General features: G+C 34.7%; 1 protein-coding gene across 6 annotated transcripts in view; it reads left to right on the top strand.

The window, feature by feature from the left end:
• PDS5A (PDS5 cohesin associated factor A) overlaps nt 1-23,929 on the top strand; it is a 124,500-nt gene that overhangs the window by 82,159 nt on the left and 18,412 nt on the right. For 5 of the 6 annotated variants that reach the window (XM_061192183.1, XM_061192185.1, XM_061192182.1 and 2 more), the window contains exons 18-28: nt 4,252-4,357; nt 6,946-7,106; nt 10,363-10,486; nt 11,315-11,473; nt 13,940-14,008; nt 15,137-15,273; nt 18,859-18,982; nt 19,313-19,517; nt 20,020-20,134; nt 22,462-22,594; nt 23,152-23,271. In XM_061192183.1, the coding sequence (XP_061048166.1) occupies nt 4,252-4,357; nt 6,946-7,106; nt 10,363-10,486; nt 11,315-11,473; nt 13,940-14,008; nt 15,137-15,273; nt 18,859-18,982; nt 19,313-19,517; nt 20,020-20,134; nt 22,462-22,594; nt 23,152-23,271 (1,453 nt within the window). Of the gene's footprint in view, nt 1-4,251; nt 4,358-6,945; nt 7,107-10,362; nt 10,487-11,314; nt 11,474-13,939; nt 14,009-15,136; nt 15,274-18,858; nt 18,983-19,312; nt 19,518-20,019; nt 20,135-22,461; nt 22,595-23,151; nt 23,272-23,929 lie in introns of those variants that run through there. The other variant, XM_061192186.1, reaches the window with a different exon arrangement.

Here is a 23,929-nt window from a genome sequence, read left to right as displayed (position 1 = left end):
AAGGAGAGTTACCTAACCTGAATTGTGTGAAATGGATTTGTTATTAGAAAAGGCTCCTGAAATAGATGGCACATAATATGGGTAGTGAATGATCAGTAGGAATTATAGAGATCAGCCAGGTGAAGATTGCAGGAGAAGAGCAGACCAGGCCACTAGCCCTGTGTCATTGAGCAGGTTATTTAAATTACTCATCTTTAAGATAAGAACAATAATAATTACTACTCAGTGAAGTTGTTGAGAGGCTTAAATAACATATATGTGTGTAGAACACTTAGCATAATGCCTCACACGTAGTTAAGTGCTAAATGAATGTTAATAACTATTCTAGGAAGAAAAATAGCAGACACAAAAGAACAAAGGCAAAAGGAATCAAGAATTATTTAGAAAATTGCATATACTTCAGCCATAATGAAGGATTTGGGAAGGAAGCATTGAGAATAGTAGAAAATCATCCTAAATATAACTTTTAAAAATATATTTATTTATTTTAGTATATTTCCCCCAGACTTATGTACATACAAATACACATATGCATGCTACAGTTAGTTATTGGTCTGTAGATAGTGGTTGAAAATGAAGTAGTGATTGTAATAATGATTGAAACCTGGGGAGAGGGTAAAATTTAGAAAGAGAAAGGTTGAGGACTGAATCCTGAGGAAAATTAACAATTAAAAGTCTGGCAGAAGAAAAGGAATTTATTAAATTAAAAGATGTTTTTTAAGAAGGCATGGTCAGAAGAGATCAGGTGTCAGACACTGCCCAGAGTAAAATAGTAAATTCAAATATCCACTGAATTTAGAAAATAGAAAAACACTACAATGCTCGGAATAGTTTCTTTGGGTTAGCAAGGACAAATCCAGATTACCATGGATTGAGAAGGGCATAGGATAGTCCTTCCACACCACATCATGGTACACAAAGAAAATTACAGTATTTGAGCAGAGAAAACTGCTCAAGTCTAGAGGTGACTGGCCTAGCTGAGTAGGAGCCCACTAGATCCCACTTGGCCATCTTGAGATCTGAGAAAATCAAAGGGATATATACCTTATCACCCTTCTAAACTGCTATAGGAGATAAATTGGGATTTGGGGACAGCTAGTATAGACAGTTTAGCTATAAAAAGTAAAGGAGAAAAATGAGCTGATGGAAAGAGAGTAAGGTTGAAGAAGGGTCTTTTCTTGTTCTTAATGAAGGGATTTTGAATATTTAAATACCTGTAAAAAGTACTAAAAGGAAAGAAGAGAGGTTGAAGATGGGGTAAGGGGAATAGAACTAAGATAGAGCACCATCCCTAAAGAAATGGAACAGGAAGAAGAAAATCTTCCCCTATGGCATTAAAGGAGGTTAGAAAATAGGATATGGAAAACTATAGTTTTCACTCAAAGCCTTCATTGTTCTCCTTTATGTTAACAGTGAGGTAGTCTGCTCAGTGGAAGGATTTAGAAAATAGACCTGAGTTAGAATGGTAAAGATTTTTAACAGTTATTATACAGGATAGGAGAGAAACGGGCACATGGATAATTTCCCAAGCAGTTTTGAACATGCATTTGGATTGGTGATGATCTTTTGCTTCATCATACCCTGTGAAGTATATGGAGTGTATATTATTTATCTAATTTAGAAATGAGGAAGAATACTTTCACAAGAGGAAGGACTATAGTTCTGGCTTCAAGATTTGGGTCTGTCTTACCCAAATAGCTTTTTGACTCATAAGGGTGATCCCACCCACATTGTAATGAAAGCAGAGATTATGCCTGTCTTGTTTTGCACTGTATTTCCAGGATAGACCCTAAGACTTCACACACAATAGGTAGTCAATAAATACTTATTAAATAAATGCATGCACGGACTCTATTATGAGTAGTCAGATACATTTATAAATTTTATCAAACACGTTTGTAATCGTGTTAATAAATTCATGCGTTTTATGGGATTTCCTTCTAATAGAAAGCTTAATTCAGAATATTTTTCTCAAATTGGAAATAATTTTTTTAAAAACGTATAATGTCAGAGGTAACAATTCTAGAACAAAATATAGGGTGAGCAAGATTTTAGATGGGACATAAAGAGTACAAACAATGAGAGAAATGTTAATTATTTTTTTTCCTCTCTGCAAGGCATCATTAAGAAAAAGAAAAGTCAAGCCACAGATGGGGAGATAAGACAAACGAACCAATTTTAAAATGGCCCAAAAATTTGAACAGATACTTTATCAAATAAAACATACAAATAGTAAATAAGCACAAGAAAAGACAATCAACATTATTACTCATTGGGGAAATGCAAATTCAAATTAGAGTGAGAAGTACACTACACACCCACTAGAATGGCTAAAATTAAAGATACTGACTATACAAAGTATTGGTGAGTATGTAGACTTACCTAACCATGTGTTGGTGATATTGAAAACAGTTTGTTGTACATTAAATGTACATACATTACCTTACGACTCAGGAATCCCAATACTAGACATTTAACTATAAGAAAAGAAAACATCATTAAAAAAAAAAAAAAGAAAACATACTTCCCATAAAGACCTATACTTAACTGCTTTTAGCAGCTTTACTTGTGTCTTTAATAGAAATACCCAGAAGTCCATCAGTTGGTAATTGGATAAACATAACTGTGGAATATCCATACAACGAAATACTTCTCAGCAACAGAGAGGAACGAACCACTGATTTCTATGCAACAACATGGAGGAGTCTCAAAAGCATTATGTCACATAAAAGTTTTCAGACACAAAATATGTAAAATATATAAAACTTTAGAAAAGGTAAAATTATAGTGACAGAAAGCAGATCAGTTATTATTGCCAGGGTAGGAAAAGGGAATTGACCACAGAAGAGGCATAAGGCAGGTTTTTGTGGAGACGGCAATGTTTTATGTATGTATCTCCACAATGATTCACCACTTACACCCACTAGATGGCTGTGATCAAAAAGATGAGTTGGTGAGGATGTAGAAAAATTGGAACCCTCATGTATTGCTAGTGGGAATGTAAAGTGGTGGAGCTGCTTGTGAAAACAGTTTGACAGTTCCTCCAATACTTAAGCATAGAGTTACCATATGACCTTGCAATTCCACTCCTAAATATATGCCCATACAAAATCTGTATATAAATGTTTATAGCAATATTATTCATAATAGCCAAAAAATAGAGTGTCCCAAATGGACCATCAACTGATGAATGGATAAATAAAATATCTTATGTGCAGACATTGGAACATTATTCAGAATTAAAAAGAATGAAGTACTGATACATACTACAACAAGGGTGAACCTGAAGAACAGTATGCTAAGTGAAAGGAGTCACTCACAGAGACCACATATTACATGGTTCCATTTATATGAAATATTTAGAATAGGCAAATGTATATAGCAACAGAAAGTAGATTAGTGGATGCCTAGGGCTGAAGGAGGTGGAGGTGAATAAGGAATGACTCCTAATGGGGAAGAGGTTTGTGTTGGGGTAGGGTGAAAGCTAAATTTGTTGAATATTTGCCTGTACTAGGCCATTTGCTGTAATAGTTTAATATCCTCAAAGTTTAATATCCTTCTTCAGTTTACTGATGAAGAATAAGTTTCAAAAACAAAGGTCATGTTTGTTTTTACTTAAAATAGTATCATGTTGACCAGGTAATATTCCATTTTGTGGTGGTTAGGTATATTTGAAAAACTAATTCAATAATGTTGGACAATTAAATAGTTTTTAATTGATGAATGTTTATGGATATATTTAGCATGATTCTTCTCATGAATTGTTATAAATTTCTTTGTTATAAATCTCTAGGAATGCAATTACCGATTCAGTGTTAATTATAAGTGATTAATGCCTTTGTCCATGTGAGTGTTTGCTATGTTTTTTTGCTTTGAGTGCATTGTCATTTGTCCATTCAGCAACTGCCATCTTTACTGTTTTTCTTAAAATTGCAAATGATCTCTATATATGGGTATGAATATTACATTGCTTATACTTATAAAAATATATTTCCAGTACATGTGTCGTTTAATTTTAGTTTTGTTGTTTTTCAGTAGAATTACTCTTATTATACATGGGTGGGGCAGATAAACTAAAAATAAGCTCTGTTGTTATGTAGAGAGCGAAGTTTAAAAAGTCACAAAATAACTTTTTCTTCCAGAAGATATTTGAATTTGTTGTTTAGATTCTGTGTATGTCTACTACAATGTAATTAGGATACAATTACTAATATAGTAGTGTTACTAATTTAGATTTTCTTACTTTAATAGTGCACTGGTAAAACTAATGAATAAATCAATAGAGGGGACAGCAGATGATGAAGAGGAGGGTGTAAGTCCAGATACAGCTATTCGTTCAGGACTTGAACTTCTTAAGGTATTTTTGAAACAGTTTGTCTTTTCTGCAGTCATAATTTGAATCCCCTTAAGGATATGCAAGAGTCAGGCTTTATTTCATTGGAAACTATTCAAAAGATTAAAATTTGTAATAGAAATCATATTTTATAAAAATAACATGTTTTCTACATTATAATAATGTAATTATTTTACATTATAAAATAATAATTTTATGGGTTTTGCTGTTTCGTACATCATTTGCGTGCCTGCTATGCTTGTAACAGTATGTGCTAAATGATCTAGTCTTATCTTTCAAATAACCTGCATCTGGGGTAGTAGGACTGTTCACAGGAAATTACTATAAGACATCATCTATCTGATCGGGATTTTTTTAAACAATTGGTAAACATAATAGATGCCAAAGAATTAAGAGAATTGAACAATTAGTAAGAGACATGATTTAATCTAGGGGGAACACAGCATCATCAAAGAGAATAATTCTTGGCATGTTTTAGGGATTGTTGTGAGTGTAGTCTGACTAGATAAAAGTATTGCTTTGGGGAGTAATGGAAGACAAGGTTGGTTCTAGATTGTGGAGTGCCATTGGGGCAGAAAGGTACCATCAAGGGCATTTAACCTGCTTTTTAAAATGATACAGCACTTGATAGAGCTTTCGTTAGATGGAGTAAAGAGGAGAAGAAATTAAAGGCTAAGAGTCATGGGCTTCCCTGGTAGCACAGTGGTTAAGAATCCACTTGCCAATGCAGAGGACACGGGTTTGAGCCCTGGTCCGGGAAGATCCCACATGCCGTGGAGCAACTAAGCCCATGTGCCACAACTACTGAGCCTGCACTCTAGAGCCCGTGAGCCACAACTATTGAGCCTGTGCGCCACAACTACTGAGCCTGCGGTCTAGAGCCCAAGAGCCACAACTACTGAGCCTGTGTGTCACAACTACTGAAGCCTGCGCACCTAGAGCCCGAGCTCCGCAACAAGAGAAGCCACTGCAGTGAGAATCCTGTGCACTGCAACGAAGAGTAGCCCCCGCTCACTGCAACTAGAGAAAGCCGGTGTGCAGCAACAAAGACCCAATGCAGCCAAAAATAAATAAATAAAATAAATACATTTATTAAAAATAATGATAAAAAAATAAATAAAGGCTAAGAGACATATATATCATTACAACATATGAACTAAAGGAGAAGAAACAAACCAGTACAATGGACATTAGACAGAAAAGAGAGTGATGGGTTTGTATTGCAGTGGTCTTAAATATCTTTTTTTCTTTTTCTTTTTGGCCGTGCTGAGCAGCTTGTGAGATTTTAGTTCCCTGACCAGGGATTGAACTTGGGCCCTCAGCAGTGAGAGCGTGGAGTCCTAACCACTGGACCGCCAGGGAATTCCCTTAAATATCATTTCATGGAAAGAACTGATGTGATTCTTCATGAGAAAGACTTTATATTTTTAGTAATGGAGTAATATGTTTAAATACTTTTAAGAGTAAAGTCATCTTTAAGGCGAATGTTTTTAATAGGTTGTTTGATTCAACTTTTCAAATTTAAATCTCCATTTTTCTATGAATAATTAAAACCTCATAACTAAATATTATCACCGTAAACCCTACCAAATGAGACACTTTCTCCACTTTATAACACATTAAAAAAATGCTGGGCTTCCCTGGTGGCGCAGTGGTTGGGAGTCCGCCTGCCAATGCAGGGGACACGTGTTCGAGCCCTGGTCTGGGAAGATCCCACATGCTGCGGAGTGGCTGAGCCCATGCGCCACAACTGCTGGGCCTGTGCTCTAGAGCCTGCGAGCCACAACTGCTGAAGCCCGCGCGCCTGGAGCCCGTGCTCCGCAGCAAGAGAGGCCACCGCAGTGAGAAGTCCGTGCACCGCAGTGAAGAGTGGCCCCCGCTCGCCTCAGCTGGGGAAAGCCCACGCGCAGCAGTGAAGACCCAATGCAGCCAAAAAAAAGAAAAAAAAAATGCTTATTTAATAAGTTAATGAGGGCTTACATACTCCATTCCCCCCACCTCCTTATTTTTCTACTTTTAGCCCTTACTGCCTATATTATGCTAACTAAATTGTTTCTACTTCATGGAAGGTAAACTTTGTAGACATGTATCTAACTTGCTGTAAATTCCTTAAGGACAGCCTGGAACTTATTATGTCTTAATAAATAAAGGGAATAATTATTTATATGTTTGTAATCGTGATTAAAAGTTCCCAATAATGGCTTCTTTGTTTTTAGTTATGATGAGTGAACTTTTTGTGATGGATTTCATTTACAATATTTCCTTATAGAGTATCTTTTTGCCAGTGAAATAAAACTCAGTGTTAGCATTTTGTTCGCATCACAATATCACTCCACGAAAAGGAGCCACATTTTCCACATTCCCAGTATCAGAATAGACTAAGAGGTGAAGAAGAAAATATAGCAAGGGCTGTATATCAGGAATCATTAGCCACAACTCACTTCAAGGGAGACTGCAAGATATAATCTTAATTGTATTGCTAGCATATGCAGCCCATAATTTAAAATTTTATGTGTAGTAGAAAATAGTTCTCTTCTTTTAATGGATTAAAACCATCGTCTGTACTTACAAAGTTATATCTATTCCTCTAGGTTCTGTCTTTCACACATCCTACCTCGTTCCACTCTGCAGAGACATATGAGTCCCTGTTACAGTGCCTCAGAATGGAAGATGACAAGGTAGCAGAAGCTGCTATACAAATTTTTAGAAATACAGGCCACAAAATAGAAACAGACCTACCCCAGATACGATCGTGAGTATGTTTTTTTCTCATGGTAAACACAAAAGTTTTCCAAGTTTGGGAGTCATAGGATCATTGTTTCCCTTTCCCTTAGGAAGATAGGAGAGAAGAAAGACAACTTTTATTTAGAAGCTGCTTTACTGTATCCTTTGTTTTCATCTTTTCTCGGCCTCACACACCTCCTCTACCATTAGAATATGGGCAGAGGAACAACCTGAAACTTTGTTTAAACAACATGATTTTAAAATATTAATATTAATAATCAAAAGTTAGCACAGAATTTAGAACTTAGGATTAATATATCTTCCTAATTTATCTTTTTCTCTCCAACTCCAAATTCAATAGCTACTACCTTCATATCCCACCCAAGAATTGGATAATCAAGTAGTGTGCTTAATAAAATGTTTATTAGTTGCTTAGTTGTTGGCCATGGTGCTTTTGTCTCTCCCTCTAGACTACCTCCCCTCTCCTCATAGGAATGAAGTATGTTTTGGTATTTTTACTTTGGCATCTTAAAGAGCTTGCCTTAGGATCAAAATTGTGCTGATGTCTTTTGGAGGAAGAACACGTTGCTGATAGCTACTATAATTGGATGTTATTATATATATGTAAATAGACTGGGGTAAATCCAAATCAAACCCGTTTTTCCTCACAGGGTAATAATAGGACAAGAGGACTCATGACTCCTGAAGTTTTTGTTGAATTTGTAAGCTAATAGTTTAATTTGAGAAATAACTCAACGTTTATTGTACATTCTCTTCATTGTCGGCACTGTACTGGCTAATATAAAAGATTACCACTGTCAGTCCCTGCTCTTAAGGAGTTTATAGTCTAGAAATGATAATTTTATATTTGTACATTATAGAAAAAAATCATTGACACAGTAGGATAAAGTTATTTGTGAGTTTTTCAAGGTGGGAAAACCTATACATTTTTTAAGGTAAAGGATTTATTCTTAAAGGAATTCTATCCCAGAGGAAGCAGTGGAAGAGTTAACTTTGGACACAAGGACTAAAACCTCTTGTTCTTAAGACTAATGGGGAAGGAAGGAGAGAATCACTGAAAAAGCAGAGAAGCACAGCACTGCAGACCTCAGTAACAACACTGGTGGCATCACTGGATTGTAGCACACTAGAAAAACAAGGAGAAAGGTTAAACTTGACCTATGCATCATCCATTCATTAGGCTAAGAAGAATTAATAATATATTTAACAACAATTTGATCAACACTGTATCTTCTTTTGTTACTAACTGGTGTTATTTACAAGAACTGTTCCCCTGATAAATGAATTTCAAAGAAAGACTTAAACAGTGCTTAGTCAAGGAAGCTGTTTGGGCATGAAAATCCTTCTCATTATTCTAAACTGCAGGGAGAGAAATGTGGCATATTCATAAATATCAAATTAGACTTACACTGACCAGCATATGTTACAGTTTTTTCTTTGAGGTGCATTGCTCTTAATGTCTAGCCTCCCATTATTATAAGAGGACCCTTTGTCTCCATCGCATTTGATATCATTGACGTTTATGAAGTAGTCTTATTGCATTAAATATATGACAAGTATCTTTCCTTAAATATTTGTTTTGTTTTACAGATTTTCTTCTGATTTAAAAAACTACTTATAAGATCATTGTAAAAAGCTGAAACTTTAGAAAATATGAAGGAAAAGAAAGAGTGTTAATGTTTTGATATATATTTTTTATGAATGTTTTATCTATTTGATGTGTATGCCAATTTTAATGCATTGACTGTAATATGTATTTCCATATTCTCCTATAGAAAGATTGTTGTAAATCTTCAATGTCAGTGTGGTGGTTAAGTGCATGGATTTGGAACAGAAATGTTTATCTTTTTTTAAAAAAAACAATTTCCATTTTATTTATTTTTTTATATTTATTTTATTTCATTTATTTTATATTTTAATTTTGGCTGCTTCGGGTCTTAGTTGTGGCACGTGGGCTCTTTGTTGTGGCACATGAGCTTCTCTCTAGTTGTGGCACGCGGGCTCCAGAGCGCATGGGCTCTGTAGTTGGCAGCACACGGGCTCCATAGTTGTCCCGTGGCATGTGGGATCTTAGTTCCCTGACCAGGGATTGAACCCGTGTCCCCTGCATTGGAAGGCAGATTCTTTACCACTGGACCCACCAGGGAAGTCCCCAGAAATGTTTATCTTTAAATCTCAATTCCACCATTTCCTATCTCTGTCACCTTAAGAAGCTTACATAAATAATATGTTTGTGCTTTAGTTTTCTCATCTGTTTAATGATCATAATAATAGTCTTTGGGTGATTGTGAGGATTGATTTAATTAATCCATGTTTTGTTTTGTTTTGTTTTGTTTTGTTTTAAAAACACCACTTAGAACGGTGCTTGGCACAAGTACTAAATAATTGTTAGAAGTTTTTGTTACTTTTCTACCTATGTATTGTCTATATCCTTGCATACTCTCTTTCACTGGTATGTTCATTTCTGTTTTTTAATGTAACTTGGACTTTTGCTACTTTTTTTTCCCCCATGGTTGCTTTAAAATAACTGAACAGGGGACTTCCCTGGTGGTCCAGTGGTTAAGAATCTGCCTTCCGATGCAGGGGACGCGGGTTTGATCCCTGGTCAGGGAACTAAGATCCCACATGCCGCGGGGCAACTAAGCCTGTGAGCCGCAACTAGAGAGCCCACACACTCTGGAGCCCACACACCACAACTAGAGAGCCCTCGCACTGCAACTGAGCCCACGCACTCTGGAGCCCATGCGCCACAACTAGAGAGAAGCCACAACAAAAGATCCCGCATGCTGCAACTAAGACCCAACGCAGCCATAAATAAATAAATATTTAAAAAACAAAAACAAAAAAAACACTTGATTCTTAAAAAAATTAAAAAAAAAAAATAACTGAAGGGAATTGTGAAGGGGAAGTGGAAAATTTAGGAGTATTTTCTCAGAAGATAAATGTAAAAATATGGCATGGGGCAATTTTAGATTATAAATTAAGGGTGGCTTGTTTATTTCTCCATATTCATGAGGTGGCTTTAAAATGAAAATTGTCTTCTGTAGTAGCCCTTTTTTTTGAGGCATTGTATTTCTGGGATTTTACTTGGGGACAGGGAAGGAGTTTTAAATCTTTTTATAGATCAGGTAATTTAGAAGAGAGGCTTTCTACCAGCATACATCCAAATAGTTACTGCAGATGAAGTAGGAGACAACCAGAAGAACTACTTGTGGTTTATGGGCTTTTTTTTTTTTTTTTTAACTGATTATTATTTTTTGCAGGACCTTAATTCCCATCTTACATCAGAAAGCAAAGAGAGGTACTCCCCACCAAGCAAAACAGGCTGTTCACTGTATACATGCCATATTCACAAATAAAGAAGTACAGCTTGCACAGATTTTTGAGGTATATGTAATTACATAGGATGTGTTGTTGATTTTTATTTTCATGCTCTGTGGTTTGATGAAGATAGAAAGTTGTTTTTTTAGCTATTTAATCCCACTCTAGAATATAAATTCCATGGGAGCAGGGACTCTCTGTTTTATTCAGCACTTTAGATATTCCCAGCCTTTAGATCAGACTATATAACCAAATACTACATATTGAAAGATGTTTGGCGTGTTTTGTGTTACAACATTTTACTTAATTTTAGCTTTATTGGCTCAGTGGTCCATTTAGTTTGAGAAACTATCAGTAGATGACTTTGAACCACCCAGTTTAAAATTCCTGACAACCCTACTTGAAAATTAGTTCTGTTTGCCTTTCCTTATGTATGATCCTTTGCCTGATTCCACTACTGGAAAAGTATTCCTATTATCATAAATTGGATACAATATGAACAGAACCCATGAACTCTTATTTTTTATGATCCATGGTCATTTAAAATGTTCCCACAGGTTAAGAAATCCAACAACATAACAAAACTATTGTACATGACTTGAAAATAATGCTGATTTGACCATGCAGGAATTTTCTTGCATTTAAGTCTACCTTATATGTGGGCTTTACTTTTTTCTTTTATCTTTTTTTACCTTCTTTGAATCTTATTAAATTTCGGTAGGTGAAATAAGAATCAAGTGTCTAATATGATTGAAGTTACTTTTGATCATCTCATTAGAACAGATTTTTTTGGGCATGATAAATTCAGGAGGACTCAGGAACATTTACTGTTTCTGTACAATGTCTAGATATTTATAAAACAAACTAGTAATTTTGACTGTTTTATTTTTATAGCCACTCAGTAGGAGTCTCAATGCTGATGTACCAGAACAACTTATAACTCCATTAGTTTCATTGGGCCACATATCTATGTTAGCACCAGATCAATTTGCTTCCCCAATGAAATCTGTAGTAGCAAATTTTATTGTGAAAGATCTGCTAATGAATGACAGGGTAAGTTTTTCATTTAATTAAATTTAGAATCATAAGATTAAGACTGTTTACATCTTTATTTGTCACAGAAACAACACTTCTGCTTCTCTCTATGTATGATTCCCTTTTACTTTAAAATTATTATATATTTTACCTCCTTATTTACTTACTTAAATTTCCAAATGACATCCTGCTGTGTAGCTATTACTAGAACTTAACACTTCTTGAAGAAAGAAAAAAATGAGAACATGAGATAGATGAATCATGAAGTAAAAAATATAAGTCAAACACTATGAAGGACAATTAACTAGAGTACTAGAATTTTGTTTTATCAAATATTGTTTAAAGTATAAGTGGAATTGTATTTGACTAGCTTTTTGAAATATAATTACATTGCACTTTTGGCACTAGATTTATGTATTCTGTTTTAGTTATTGAAGTGTGTGTGTGTGCACATGCATACATGCGTGCGCACATACTGATTAATTAGCATTGGGTTGGAGCTTTGGGATGTATAGCTTGAAAAGGCTCCCCAAGTGATTACTGAAACACGTGTCTGATTAAGAATCACCGCTTTACCAAACGGATCTAAATTAAAGAGTTATTGAATGAAGACACAAATCAGTCTACCTGCTGGATCATTGTGGATGACTTTCAGTGCAGTACTAATTTATCCAATTTATCTAGTCCTTCTAAATGGTCCAATAGCCTTTGAACACTCAGTATTGGAACTTAAAAAAAAAATACTTGCCAGCACACTCCTTACTCTTTTCCCTCCCTCCATTTGGATGTGATAGGGATGCAAGAGCATGGCCAAAGCCTCATTTCCTACTCCATACATCTGTTGTTTGCACTACTGATAGATTTGGCTGGCAACAAGTGTGAAATTTGACACTTCTTAGATGATGACTTGATTGTTGATAAATTCTATTTTAAGATAGTTCTCTTTTTTTATGTGTAGTAAAATATAAATAATATAAACTTTGCCATTTTATCCCTTTTAAGTGTACAGTTCTCTTACATTATATACACCCATATTCTTGTTGGGTGTTTTTTGTTTTATTAAAAAACAAACAAGTTTAATAACATGTGTACCTCCTGTATACACAGAGGATAACCCAGGAAAGCCAAGCAACTCTCAACAATGGCCCAAGCCACCACCTAAAATATACACCCACATTGTTGTGTAACCATTGCCACTATTCCAGAACTTTATCATCTTAGAGAGAAACTCTGTATCTGTTAACCAGTAACTCCCCATTGCCTTCTCTCCCCCCAGACTCTGGTAACCTCTATTCTATTTTCCTGCTTTATGAATTCGCCTATTCTAGATACCTCTTATCATACAATATTTATCCTTGTGTGTCTGGCTTATTTCTCTTAGCATAACGGTTTCAAGATTCAGCTGTGTTGTAGTATGTATCAGAACTTCATTTTATGCCAGAATAATATTCCATTGTATGTGTAACTTACATTTTGTTTATCTTCTATTGATGGACCCTTGGGTTTTTTCCACCTTTTGACTGTTGTGAATAATGCTGATATGAACATTTGAGTCCCCAAAGTCAGATCTTTGGGGTATATACCTAGGAGTGGAATTGCTGGGTCACATGGTCATTCTATGCTAAACTTTTTGAGGGACTGCCAGACATTTTTCCACAGTGGCTGTACCATTTTACATTCCCAGCAGCCATGCTCAAGGCTTCCAGTTTCTCTACATCTTGGCCAACACTTATTCTTTCCTGGTTTTTTTTGATAATAGTCATCCTGGTAGGTGCAAAGTAGTATCTTGTGGTTTTGATTTGTTTCCCTAATGACTAATGATGTTGAGATTTTTTTTCATGTGCTTAATGGCTGTTCTTTGGATATTGAGTCTTTTGCCCACTTTTAATTGAATTTGTTGTTGTTGAGTTGTAAACATTCTTTATATATTCTGAATATTAGACCTTTGTCAGGTATTTGCCAACTCCAGGATTATAAAAATTTTCCCCTGTACCTTCTTCTAGGAGTTTTTTAGTCTTAGTTCTTAAGTAAAGATCTTTGATCCATTTTTTTTAGTTAATTTTTATATATGATATAAGGTAACGGGTCCAGCTTCATTCCTTTGCTTGTGGCTATGTCTAGTTTTTCCAGCACCATTTGTTGAGGAGACTGCTCTTTTCCCCATAATTGGTCTTAGCACTTTTGTGAAACATCAGTAGACCATATATGTGATATATGTGAGGTTTTCTGGGTTTCTGTTTCATTCCATTGGTCTATATGTCTATACTTACGTAGGTACCAGCCACATTGTCTTGATTCCTGTAGATTTGTAGTTAAGTTTCAAAATCAGGAAGTTTGAGCCCTCCAACTTTGTTCTTCTTTTCCAGTCCCTACTTGGTGACTTTCTGTGGGTTTCCTAGAGCACTGCACTGCTCAGCATGAAAAACTTAATGAGCAAAATTTAAAATTTTTTTCTAAAAGTTAAATTTATTCAATTGTCTATAGTCAACAGGTGAGAAGAATGGGAAATTATGGTCTCCAGATGAAGAGGTTTCCCCTGAAGTACTAGCAAAGGTAAATTTGTGTAGGTCTTAATAACTTTTATGTTGAGATAATGAACATTTATAGATACCCTTTTTTTTAAACCTAACAGTTAATCATTTTAAATGAGGTACTTTATTTTTAAATCAAAAGTTGTATGTTTCTCAAATTGTAGTTGTCATTGAGTTATTTATATATAGGTATATGTCAGCATGTTCTTTAGACCTTCCTGCCTTGCTAAGATAATTAGATAGTGATAATTAGATAGTGAGGCTGTTTTACATAGAGATTGTAGAATATTGATGCTCAGAAGCACCTCAGGCCTAGCCACATTACCAATATCTGTCTACAGGCATAAGAATATTAACTTCACAAAAACAGATGGCTGTCATATTGAAAACTTCTGATAGATGTAAATTGTCCCTCAGGAAAGCTAATTTTTAAAGGGGTAGTCTTGGGATTTAAAACAAGACTTCTTCATTATCATCTTACTTGATTGATAATCTGTTTCACCTTGAGTAGCTTCATAGTCCTCATTTATTCCATCAGTTCCTTTTTCCAGGTTGTCAGTAAATATAGTAAATAATATCTACATTCTTTAGCTAGTTCTTGCATGTATTCCATAACAATCTTTTGAGTATAAGCCACCAAGCAATTATGGCTACAAATAATTATGAAATCTCGTAGTTTTTTAATCAAAATAGTTTTTCAGTACTACAAAAAATATTACAGTCTATCTAAATAGTTATTTTTAATCACTGTAATCAGTATAGTTTAGTTATTTTTAAACAATATATTTTTAAATGATTTGAAAAGCAATTTTTCAGGTGTGAAAAGTCTGAATTCAAGGAGCCAGACCTTGGGCAAGTTATCACAGTAATGTGTCTAAGTTGCCTTATTTATTGGAAATAAGAATACCTCTCTCATAGAGTTGTTTGGGAGATTAAATAAAGTAATACATGTGTAACTCTGGGGAAAGTACCTGGCATAGATTAAACAGAATAAGTATTAGTTCTCATTGTTATTATCCTATAGACTTGTTTAATAAAACATGTCTTCCGGCAGCTAAGTAATCTCACTAATCTAATTAACATAAATTAATCTTCCTTTTAAGTGGAATTTTAAGTTGCTTTCTTTTTTTAGCATGTTAATATTTTATAGGTACAGGCAATTAAACTTCTGGTAAGGTGGCTGTTGGGTATGAAAAACAACCAGTCTAAATCTGCCAATTCAACTCTTCGGTTATTATCAGCGATGTTGGTTAGTGAGGGTGACCTGACAGAGCAAAAAAAGATCAGGTGAGATTTTTCTTCCTTTCCAGGTTTTTTTAGCTCAAGATGTTGGTAGAGCTTACATAGGAATTATTTACTTAATATTGACTGTTATAATTGTACTATGTGCTTTGTGTTTAAATTTTACATACTTATTTGGGGTTTGTATCTGAATAATGATCGTGTATTTTTCTTCATTCCTAAAGACTGACCTTTTTCCAGTAAATTTTTAGTCATAATCACTACAGCAATGTTACAGTTAGCTTCAATATTTGAATCAGTTAAACAAATATTTGTTGAATTACTACTCTTTGCAAAACACTATGAAAAGCATTGCAGCAAAAACAGATAAAATTCAGTTCTTGCCTTTAAGGAACTTACCCTAGTATAGTGATTGAACAAGTAGAGTGTCTTGATGCCACAAAGGGAATAAAAATTTCAGTGTAGGTTCAAAGAAGGAAGAGATGCAGCCTCCTGATGGTTTGCAGAAGACTATACAAGGTTCTGCAAATGCCAAAAAAAAATGTGTTTCATTTCTACACCTGTTCACTCTTCAAATCTGTGAAATCACCATTTCTTCTTTCTGTTCCTTTTAAGATGAAAATAAAAGCCAAATTTTTTATTTACTAGGGTCCAGCTGAAATAACTGAAAAATTCTACTTGTGATGAATTCTTACTTTAAAATTTTTGTTAGAGGATAGATTTAACTATTTATTTATGCTTTCAGTATTTATTCAGCACTATCATGCCAGGTACTACCAAGCCTTTTAAAGACACAATAATCTCTCCCTCTAAGGAATATGCATTCTAGTGGAGGAGATAGGAAATGCACAATTACAGTGAGGAAAACAGTCAAAAATTATTTTTATCATAAAATAAGCCAAGGGTAGCTTTGCATGAACAGATTGAAGAGTAGGGATAATGAGAAGTTTTAAATTTGGGGAAACTATGTACAGTGTATAGCAAAGGCTTAATAATGAGCTCTTACAAATCAATGATAAATGGGATCCCCAATAAAGATGAAGATTATATATTAGCAGTTTACCTTTAAAAAAGTGTCTGACATCACTAAATACAATAAGTACAATTTTAATTTAAGTGGAACCTGTTGTCTGTCAAATCAGCAAAAAGCTTTTTAAGCAATCATCACTCCGTGGGATCAGGGAAATGGGTTCCCTCATAACTCCTGTGAATATAAATGGGCACAGTCTTGGCAGGACAGTTTGGCATTTTGTTTCTAAGTCCTTAAAAATGTTATCCATTGACTTTTTTTTTGACTCTTTATTTTTACACTCATGAAATTATAAAAGAATCATACAAAAATATATGTACAAACATGTTCTTTCCAGCATTTTTTATCATCACAGAAGATAGGGGAATGGTTAACTGTGGAACACACATGTTATGAAATATTATGCAGATCTTAATTAGATTTTATGTATCCCATAGTTTAGCTTAGGCTCTGGAATCAGAAACTTATTCAACTCTACCTACGCTCCATTTACTAGCTGTGTGAACTTGCATAAGTCACTTTTCTAAGCCTCAGTTTCCTCATCTTACAGAGTTAAGTACACAAATAGTAGCATTAATTTTTTAAATTCCTGAATCATTTGCCTCAGAAGCCATTTGAGGGTCCCTCATTGTTACCAGTGCTCAGTTTGATGGTCATGTGGTCCAAGAGTGCCATGTTTTCTCCTCCTGTATGCTAAATAATAATCCCTTGTGGATTCAGGGCAGCTTTCCACATTTCCTAAAGTCTTTAAAATATCAAAGCTATGTTATGTTCCTTATAGCGGTTGAAGTAAGAAGACTATCCTTTCACCACCTCACTGTCACGTTTTACAATTTAGGTAATAAAAGTTGACTGGGTGTGGGTGGGAGTGCCTGGACTCCCTAGATTCCCTTGGAAAACTTCCTGTTGCAAAGGAAAGTCTGCCTCAGAGACTAGTACCTGAGAGAGACTGGCTCTCACCTCCATATCCTTTCCTTTTAGATATTTGTCTGATGCCACCCACTTTCTGGTACAAATCACCTCCTAATTCGTAGCCCCTCCATTTCATCAGACATTTGTAGGCTTAAGATTGATTTCTGGGGCTTCCCTGGTGGCGCAGCGGTTGAGAATCTGCCTGCCAATGCAGGGGACATGGGTTCGAGCCCTGGTCTGGAAGGATCCCACATGCCGCGGAGCAACTGGGCCCGGGAGCCACAACTACTGAGCCTGCGCGTCTGGAGCCTGTGCTCCGCAACGTGGGGGGGGGGGGCCGCGATAGTGAGAGGCCCGCACACTGTGATGAAGAGTGGCCCCCGCTTGCCACAACTAGAGAAAGCCCTCGCAAAAAAAAAAAAAAAAGATTGATTTCTGTTATGTCTGTGTAAATATGTGTATGCATTTAAAAATTGTGGGAAATACAATAGATTTTAAATAAGTGATTTTTAATTTTTCAGGTTTTTTTAATATCAAGTTTTCTATGATGAATGTGAATGCCTCTTAAAATGAGGAATACAGTTCCTGATGTAAATGTTTCTTGCTAGCGTTGCAGTTAGTGCTGTTGTAAGCGTAAGCAGACTTGCTTAGCTGTGGTGGAAGATCTGAGCTAGAGTGTAACTAAAAATGAAGGCAGACATAAAAAAAGAATGAAATTTTGCCATTTGCAACAACATGGATGGACCTGGAGAGTATCACGCTTAGTGAAATAAGTCAGACAAAGACAATACTGTATGTTATCACTTATATGTAGAATCTAAAAAATTGAAAGAAACTAATGAGGACTTCCCTGGTGGTACAGTGGTTAAGAATCCGCCTGCCAATGCAGGGGACACGGGTTCAAGCCCTGGTCCGGGAAGATCCCACATGCTGCAGAGCAACTAAGCCCGTGCACCACAACTACTGAGCCTGCGCTCTAGAGCCCGTGAGCCACAACTACTGAAGCCCGCGTGCCTAGAGCCCGTGCTCTACAACAAGAGAAGCCACCGCAATGAGAAGCCCACGCACTGCAACGAAGAGTAGCCCCCGCTCGCCACAAGTAGAGAAAGCCCGCGTCCAGCAACAAAGACCCAACACAGCCAAAAAGTTAATTAATTGATTGATTGATTAATTAATTAAACTAGTGAATGTAACAAAGAAACAGACTCACAGATACAGAGAACAAACCAGTGGTTACTGTTGGGGAGGGGGAGGGGCAAGATAGGGGTACAGGCTTAAAAGGTACAAACTACTATGTATAAAATAAGGTACAAGGATATATTGTACAACATGGGGAATATAGCCAAGATTTTATAATAAATATAAATGGAGTATAATCTATAAAAATTTTGAATCACTATGTTGTACACCTGAAATTAATATATTATAAATCAGCTATACCTGAATAAAATAATAAATAAAAAATTTTTAAATGAAGGCAGAGAAATTTAATATCAGATAGTCACAGTGATTTGAGCCTTCTGCCCTGTGTTGAATTGAAGGACTCAAAGTAACTTTCCCATATTTGTACATTATGTCATTTTAAGCATAAATTATGCTAAAGACCTTAACAGTCAAAAAGGGATCAAAGAGTTTTGTGAATGATAATGGTTATAGGAAATGTTTATTTCTTTTTTGTTTGTTTATAGTAAATCTGATATGTCTCGCTTGCGATTAGCTGCTGGTAGTGCCATAATGAAGCTTGCTCAGGAACCTTGTTACCATGAAATTATAACCCCAGAACAGTTTCAGCTCTGTGCGCTTGTTATTAATGTAAGTAACAATCTTATTTTTGTCATTTACTTGGCCTTCAAAGTTAAATTTATTTACTTTCTGTAGATTACAGATCCATTTGCTGTATGGATGTATGCACAAAAGGAATTGCTATTATTACTATTCTAACCAGTTAACTCCCCAAAATTAAGTTATTTACTCCCTCAGTATAATTATCTTTTTTTTTTTTTAAATGAAGACATTAAAAATGCTTAAACTGTCCTTTTGTAAATGTTTGCCAAATTTTAAAAACTAAACTAGGGGTTTTTGTCATGGTTTTAAAAGTACTAATACTTTTATTTAAGTATTTTTCGTTTTGTGCTGCTGTAGGATGAGTGCTATCAAGTAAGGCAGATATTTGCTCAGAAGCTACATAAGGCACTTGTGAAGTTACTCCTCCCATTGGAGTATATGGCGATCTTTGCCTTGTGTGCCAAAGATCCTGTGAAGGAGAGAAGAGCACATGCACGACAGTGTTTACTAAAAAATATCAGTATACGCAGGGAGTACATTAAACAGAACCCCATGGCTACTGGTAAGTAACTTTCAAAGTGCTCAGTGTGCAGATATATCTTGTCAGTGTATCAATTTGTGGAGGGTTTTATTTCATATATTTCTATTATAGTTTATAATAACACTGGGACTTTTATAGAATGCTGTTGTTGTAGTTAAGATGTAAGTAAAATCTAAAATCCTGGTTTCTGAGTCCTATTTATAATGCATAAAACTGTTTGGAGGAACTACGTTTTTTCTTATGGAATCAGCAGTGTGGCTTGATTTGAACACATTGCTCTGATGTCAGAGAGTAAAGAATTACTTTCCTAGCTTTTCCAGGAACTCAATCTTAAATTATCCTTTGTCTTCAGTAGCCTTCAAAATTGAAAAAAGTATTTCAGTATCATCTAGATGTCATGTTGCCTCTAATTTAGAAGTAACTGAGGGAAAAAATGTTAACTGAAACGGTTAGAACGTAAATTAGGGAGGGATTTTTATAAAGGCTATTATTACTATTGTTAATAATAATGTTTTCACTTCAGAGAAATTATTATCACTGTTGCCTGAGTATGTAGTTCCATATATGATTCACCTGCTAGCCCATGATCCAGATTTTACAAGATCACAAGATGTTGATCAACTTCGTGATATTAAAGAGTAAGTCACGATTTTTAAGAAGTCTAAAAATTATTTTTCCTTTTTAAAAAATGCTAAATTTTTTCCTTTTACTATTCCCATTAGAATAAAAACATTTTTATGGTTTTATTCTTTTATTGTAAATTTTAAGTTTCATCTTACAAAATTGTTCCTATCTAATAAGTTCTATTTGGTTGTTTTGTTTGTTTCCTGTTTGTTTGCAGTTAGCTTTAGCTGAGTCTGTGAAATAAGTTGATTTGGTCTTTATGTTATTTTTACCTTTGTATTAAGATGGGCTTCAGTTACTTCAGTTTGATAATTTAGAAAGCCATGTAGTGAAAATTTCTCTCCTTAAAACTAAACTATACTTCAACCTCCAAAGATAATTCCTCAAAAATATGCACACACATACGAGATACTCTGTGGCAGGTCTATGGTAATACAAAATTAGATTTGTCACACCAGTCACAGAGAGATTTGTCTCTAGTGAAAAGACAGGCAGGTAAACAATTGCAAAACACTTGTTTAAGAAGTGTTTTTATGTAAAATAGAACTTTATATATGATGCAGGGTGAGTGAACAAGTACGAAGTAGCCTAGGATTGTCTACAAATGACCGCCAAGAAACTTTAAAGCAATGTCTGTTTTCCCATTGCTGTGCTTTTGCTTTGCACTTTTAAATTGGTTCCTTCAGCTTGTATTTAAAGTACAGTAGATTTTTCTATGTGGGACATGAAGCCTTATCCCTAATCTTATTTGAGGTTGTAATCAACATTTATCTGCCTCCTGTAGCTCTTTCAGGAGACGTAGGTTCTAGTCTCAGCTATCTGAGTAAAAACTTTACTTCTCTGCTTCAGTTGCCTTATCCATAAAATGCAGGATATGAAATAGATAATCCCTAAAATATCTTCCAATTCTAATTTCTGTTTACTTAATAAATATATTTTATTTGCAAATTCTTTTTCCTTTTTTTTTTTTTTAATAACTTCTATTTTGGGATTTCCCAGAAAGCACTTTCATAAAGTGAAAAAGTGATGTATGTATTTGCCTAGAACACAAGGTCTATGTTAAGGAACCTTTTTAGCCCTATTTCAGTTGCAAGGCAGTCATGTGAAAAAGGGATTAGGTTTGCGAGAGGCAACAGTGATGTGGGAAAAGTACTGAAGTCGTCAGTTAGAATTGAAATCACTGGCACATACTTTTTGGTTCTATCTAGCATGCAGTACTTTTGAGTATCTTTATACAGTATGCTTTTATACAACTTTATTCCACTCCCTTTATATTTTAATTGATAAAATTATATCTTTATACATTGTTTTATTTCACTTATATATGATTATTATTTTATGCATTTGCCTTTTAAGTCATATATTTAAAAAGGAGTTACAAATCAGAAGTTCAGTAATGCTGGCTTTATATTACCTATGTGATTACCTTTACCAGTGTTCTTTATTTCTTACAGCTTCAAGTTAGTATCTATTGTTTTTTCATTTCAGCCCGAAGGACTGAGTTTAGTATTTCTTGTAAGACAGGTCTACTAAAAACAAACTATAATGTAGTTCCCCCCTTACAGTAATCTCTTAAGACATTTACATATACTATAGCCAAAGAAGTATACATAGATTATCATCAAATGTTTTTTCTCTCCTGTTGATGGAGTAAAACAGTAAGTCCGTGGTGGCTGCCTGAGAATCATCATGGGAACTTAATAATAGGCTTTGATCCTAGATTTGTCGATGTAAGCTCCCCAAGTGATTCTAATGTTCATCCTGATTTGGGATTCATTTTTTACTTAGAAATTCAGGTGTCACCTTCAGACACTTTATGTATTAAATGAATATAAAGTAACAAGTAGAAAACAGCAAAAATGGTTTGAGATGTAACTCGTTAGCTGAATTACTAGTTACTATGCACACCAGCCTCATAGCATGTGAAATTCAGAGTTATGTCACAGTTGAATTACATACAAATCTTAGATCTTCTACATAGCTTGCAAATAGTCAAAATGGCAAGACTGTGCTGTATGCTGGTTTGCTTATCATTGCTGGATATTAATACACGTTATATCATCTAAATGTTTATTAAATACCTATAGAATGAATCTTCGTGTGCCTCATGAAACTGTCAGGCTTTCTCATATTAAGCTATGTGTTCATATTTGTTATTTGTGATACGGTTCTATTTGAATTGAATATTATTAACAGGATATTTCTATTAATCATTAGAGTTTTCTCTGTATTGTACTCTTATTATATTCAGACAACAGAACTTCCCAGTAAGCTATTTAATCCCTTAAGCAAAAGCACCTACAATCAGTCTCTTTACTAAGTGAATATGTTTGTCATTTAGGTGCCTGTGGTTCATGCTTGAAGTTTTAATGACAAAGAATGAAAATAACAGCCATGCCTTTATGAAAAAGATGGCAGAGAACATCAAGCTAACAAAAGATGCCCAGTCTCCAGATGAATCCAAGACAAATGAAGTAAGATATATATTAGGCCAGTGGGTATTAAGATATTACAGGAAAAAATATTATGACCCTTGTCCCACTTGTTTTTCCTATTACATAATAAAATAGATTACAGAATGTTTATTAAAAATATATACTTAGTTTTTACTTTACTTCATTAAATTGAGTTCTATTATTTGAAGAACGTTTATTACTTTGAAAAAGATACTAAAACTTCTACAGAGCACAGGAATAAGAACTAGTAAAATTTACAACTATGCTGTCTTAAGAACTTTTAGTAAGAGTTACAGACAAGTAGATATTCTTTTTGTATGTTTCCTTTAGTTTGGTTTGTTGTTTTTAACACATACTTGGCATTCATGTTAAATTAAGATGAAGGGTTTTTTGTTGTTGTTGTTTACTAGGAGGCTACATAAGAAGAAATGCCAAATACAAATGCAGAATGTTCAAGGAATAAATAATAGCCCCATATTATTGTTTTGATTCGATTTTATATGTTGGTTAGAATTGGTACTTGTGGTTATTTTTCACTACTGAAAGGTATATGTGATTTTTTTTTTCCTCCCTAGAAACTTTATACAGTGTGTGATGTGGCCCTGTGTGTTATAAATAGTAAAAGTGCTTTGTGCAATGCAGATTCACCAAAGGATCCGGTCCTTCCAATGAAATTTTTTACACAACCTGAAAAGGTAATTTTCTTCCCTTCATTTTTCTACCATACTAAACCTATTTAAATTTGTTACTATCAACCCTAGTGGCAAGTATTGGACTGTCTTGACTACAGAGTAAAAAAAAAAAAACCTCTGTGAGTTTATCAAGAAATGGGAGATTGTCTTCCAAAGCCTGAAAAATATCATTCTCACCTTACAGAGTAGAGAATACAAATCAAGCTTGGTGGTGGTGTTCCTATGTGAGCTATTCCTTCTGGATATTTCTAATATGTAAGAGGAATTTTCAAATTTCTTAAATTGTTTTCATCTCATTAAAACACTGTTAGTATTTTTTCAGACAAGAAGTAAACAAAATATTTGGTAGAGTATAAATATATATACATCTATATATGAAATAAAATGTTAGAATGAATGGAATTGGTCTTGGCAATTGACAGACTTGGATTCAAATCAACCATTTCTAATTTGAGGGACCTTACACATGTTAACTCTTCTAAGCCTCAATGTCTTCATCTCTAAAATGCAGATGATGATAATACCTGTGAACAATTACAAATATACCTAGGTTTCTAAGAGTTTGTCACAAAGTAAGCATTTAATAAATGGTATTAATAATAAATAGTACATTTATTCTGCTGTCAGCAAATGAAGTTTTCCATGTAAGTAAAGTTTTCAG

Source organism: Eubalaena glacialis, chromosome 5 (assembly GCF_028564815.1).
Source record: "Eubalaena glacialis isolate mEubGla1 chromosome 5, mEubGla1.1.hap2.+ XY, whole genome shotgun sequence".
In the NCBI taxonomy this organism is placed as follows: domain Eukaryota; kingdom Metazoa; phylum Chordata; class Mammalia; order Artiodactyla; family Balaenidae; genus Eubalaena; species Eubalaena glacialis.
Note: the sequence above shows the minus strand (reverse complement) of the source record. Positions and strands in the feature narration are given on the sequence as shown.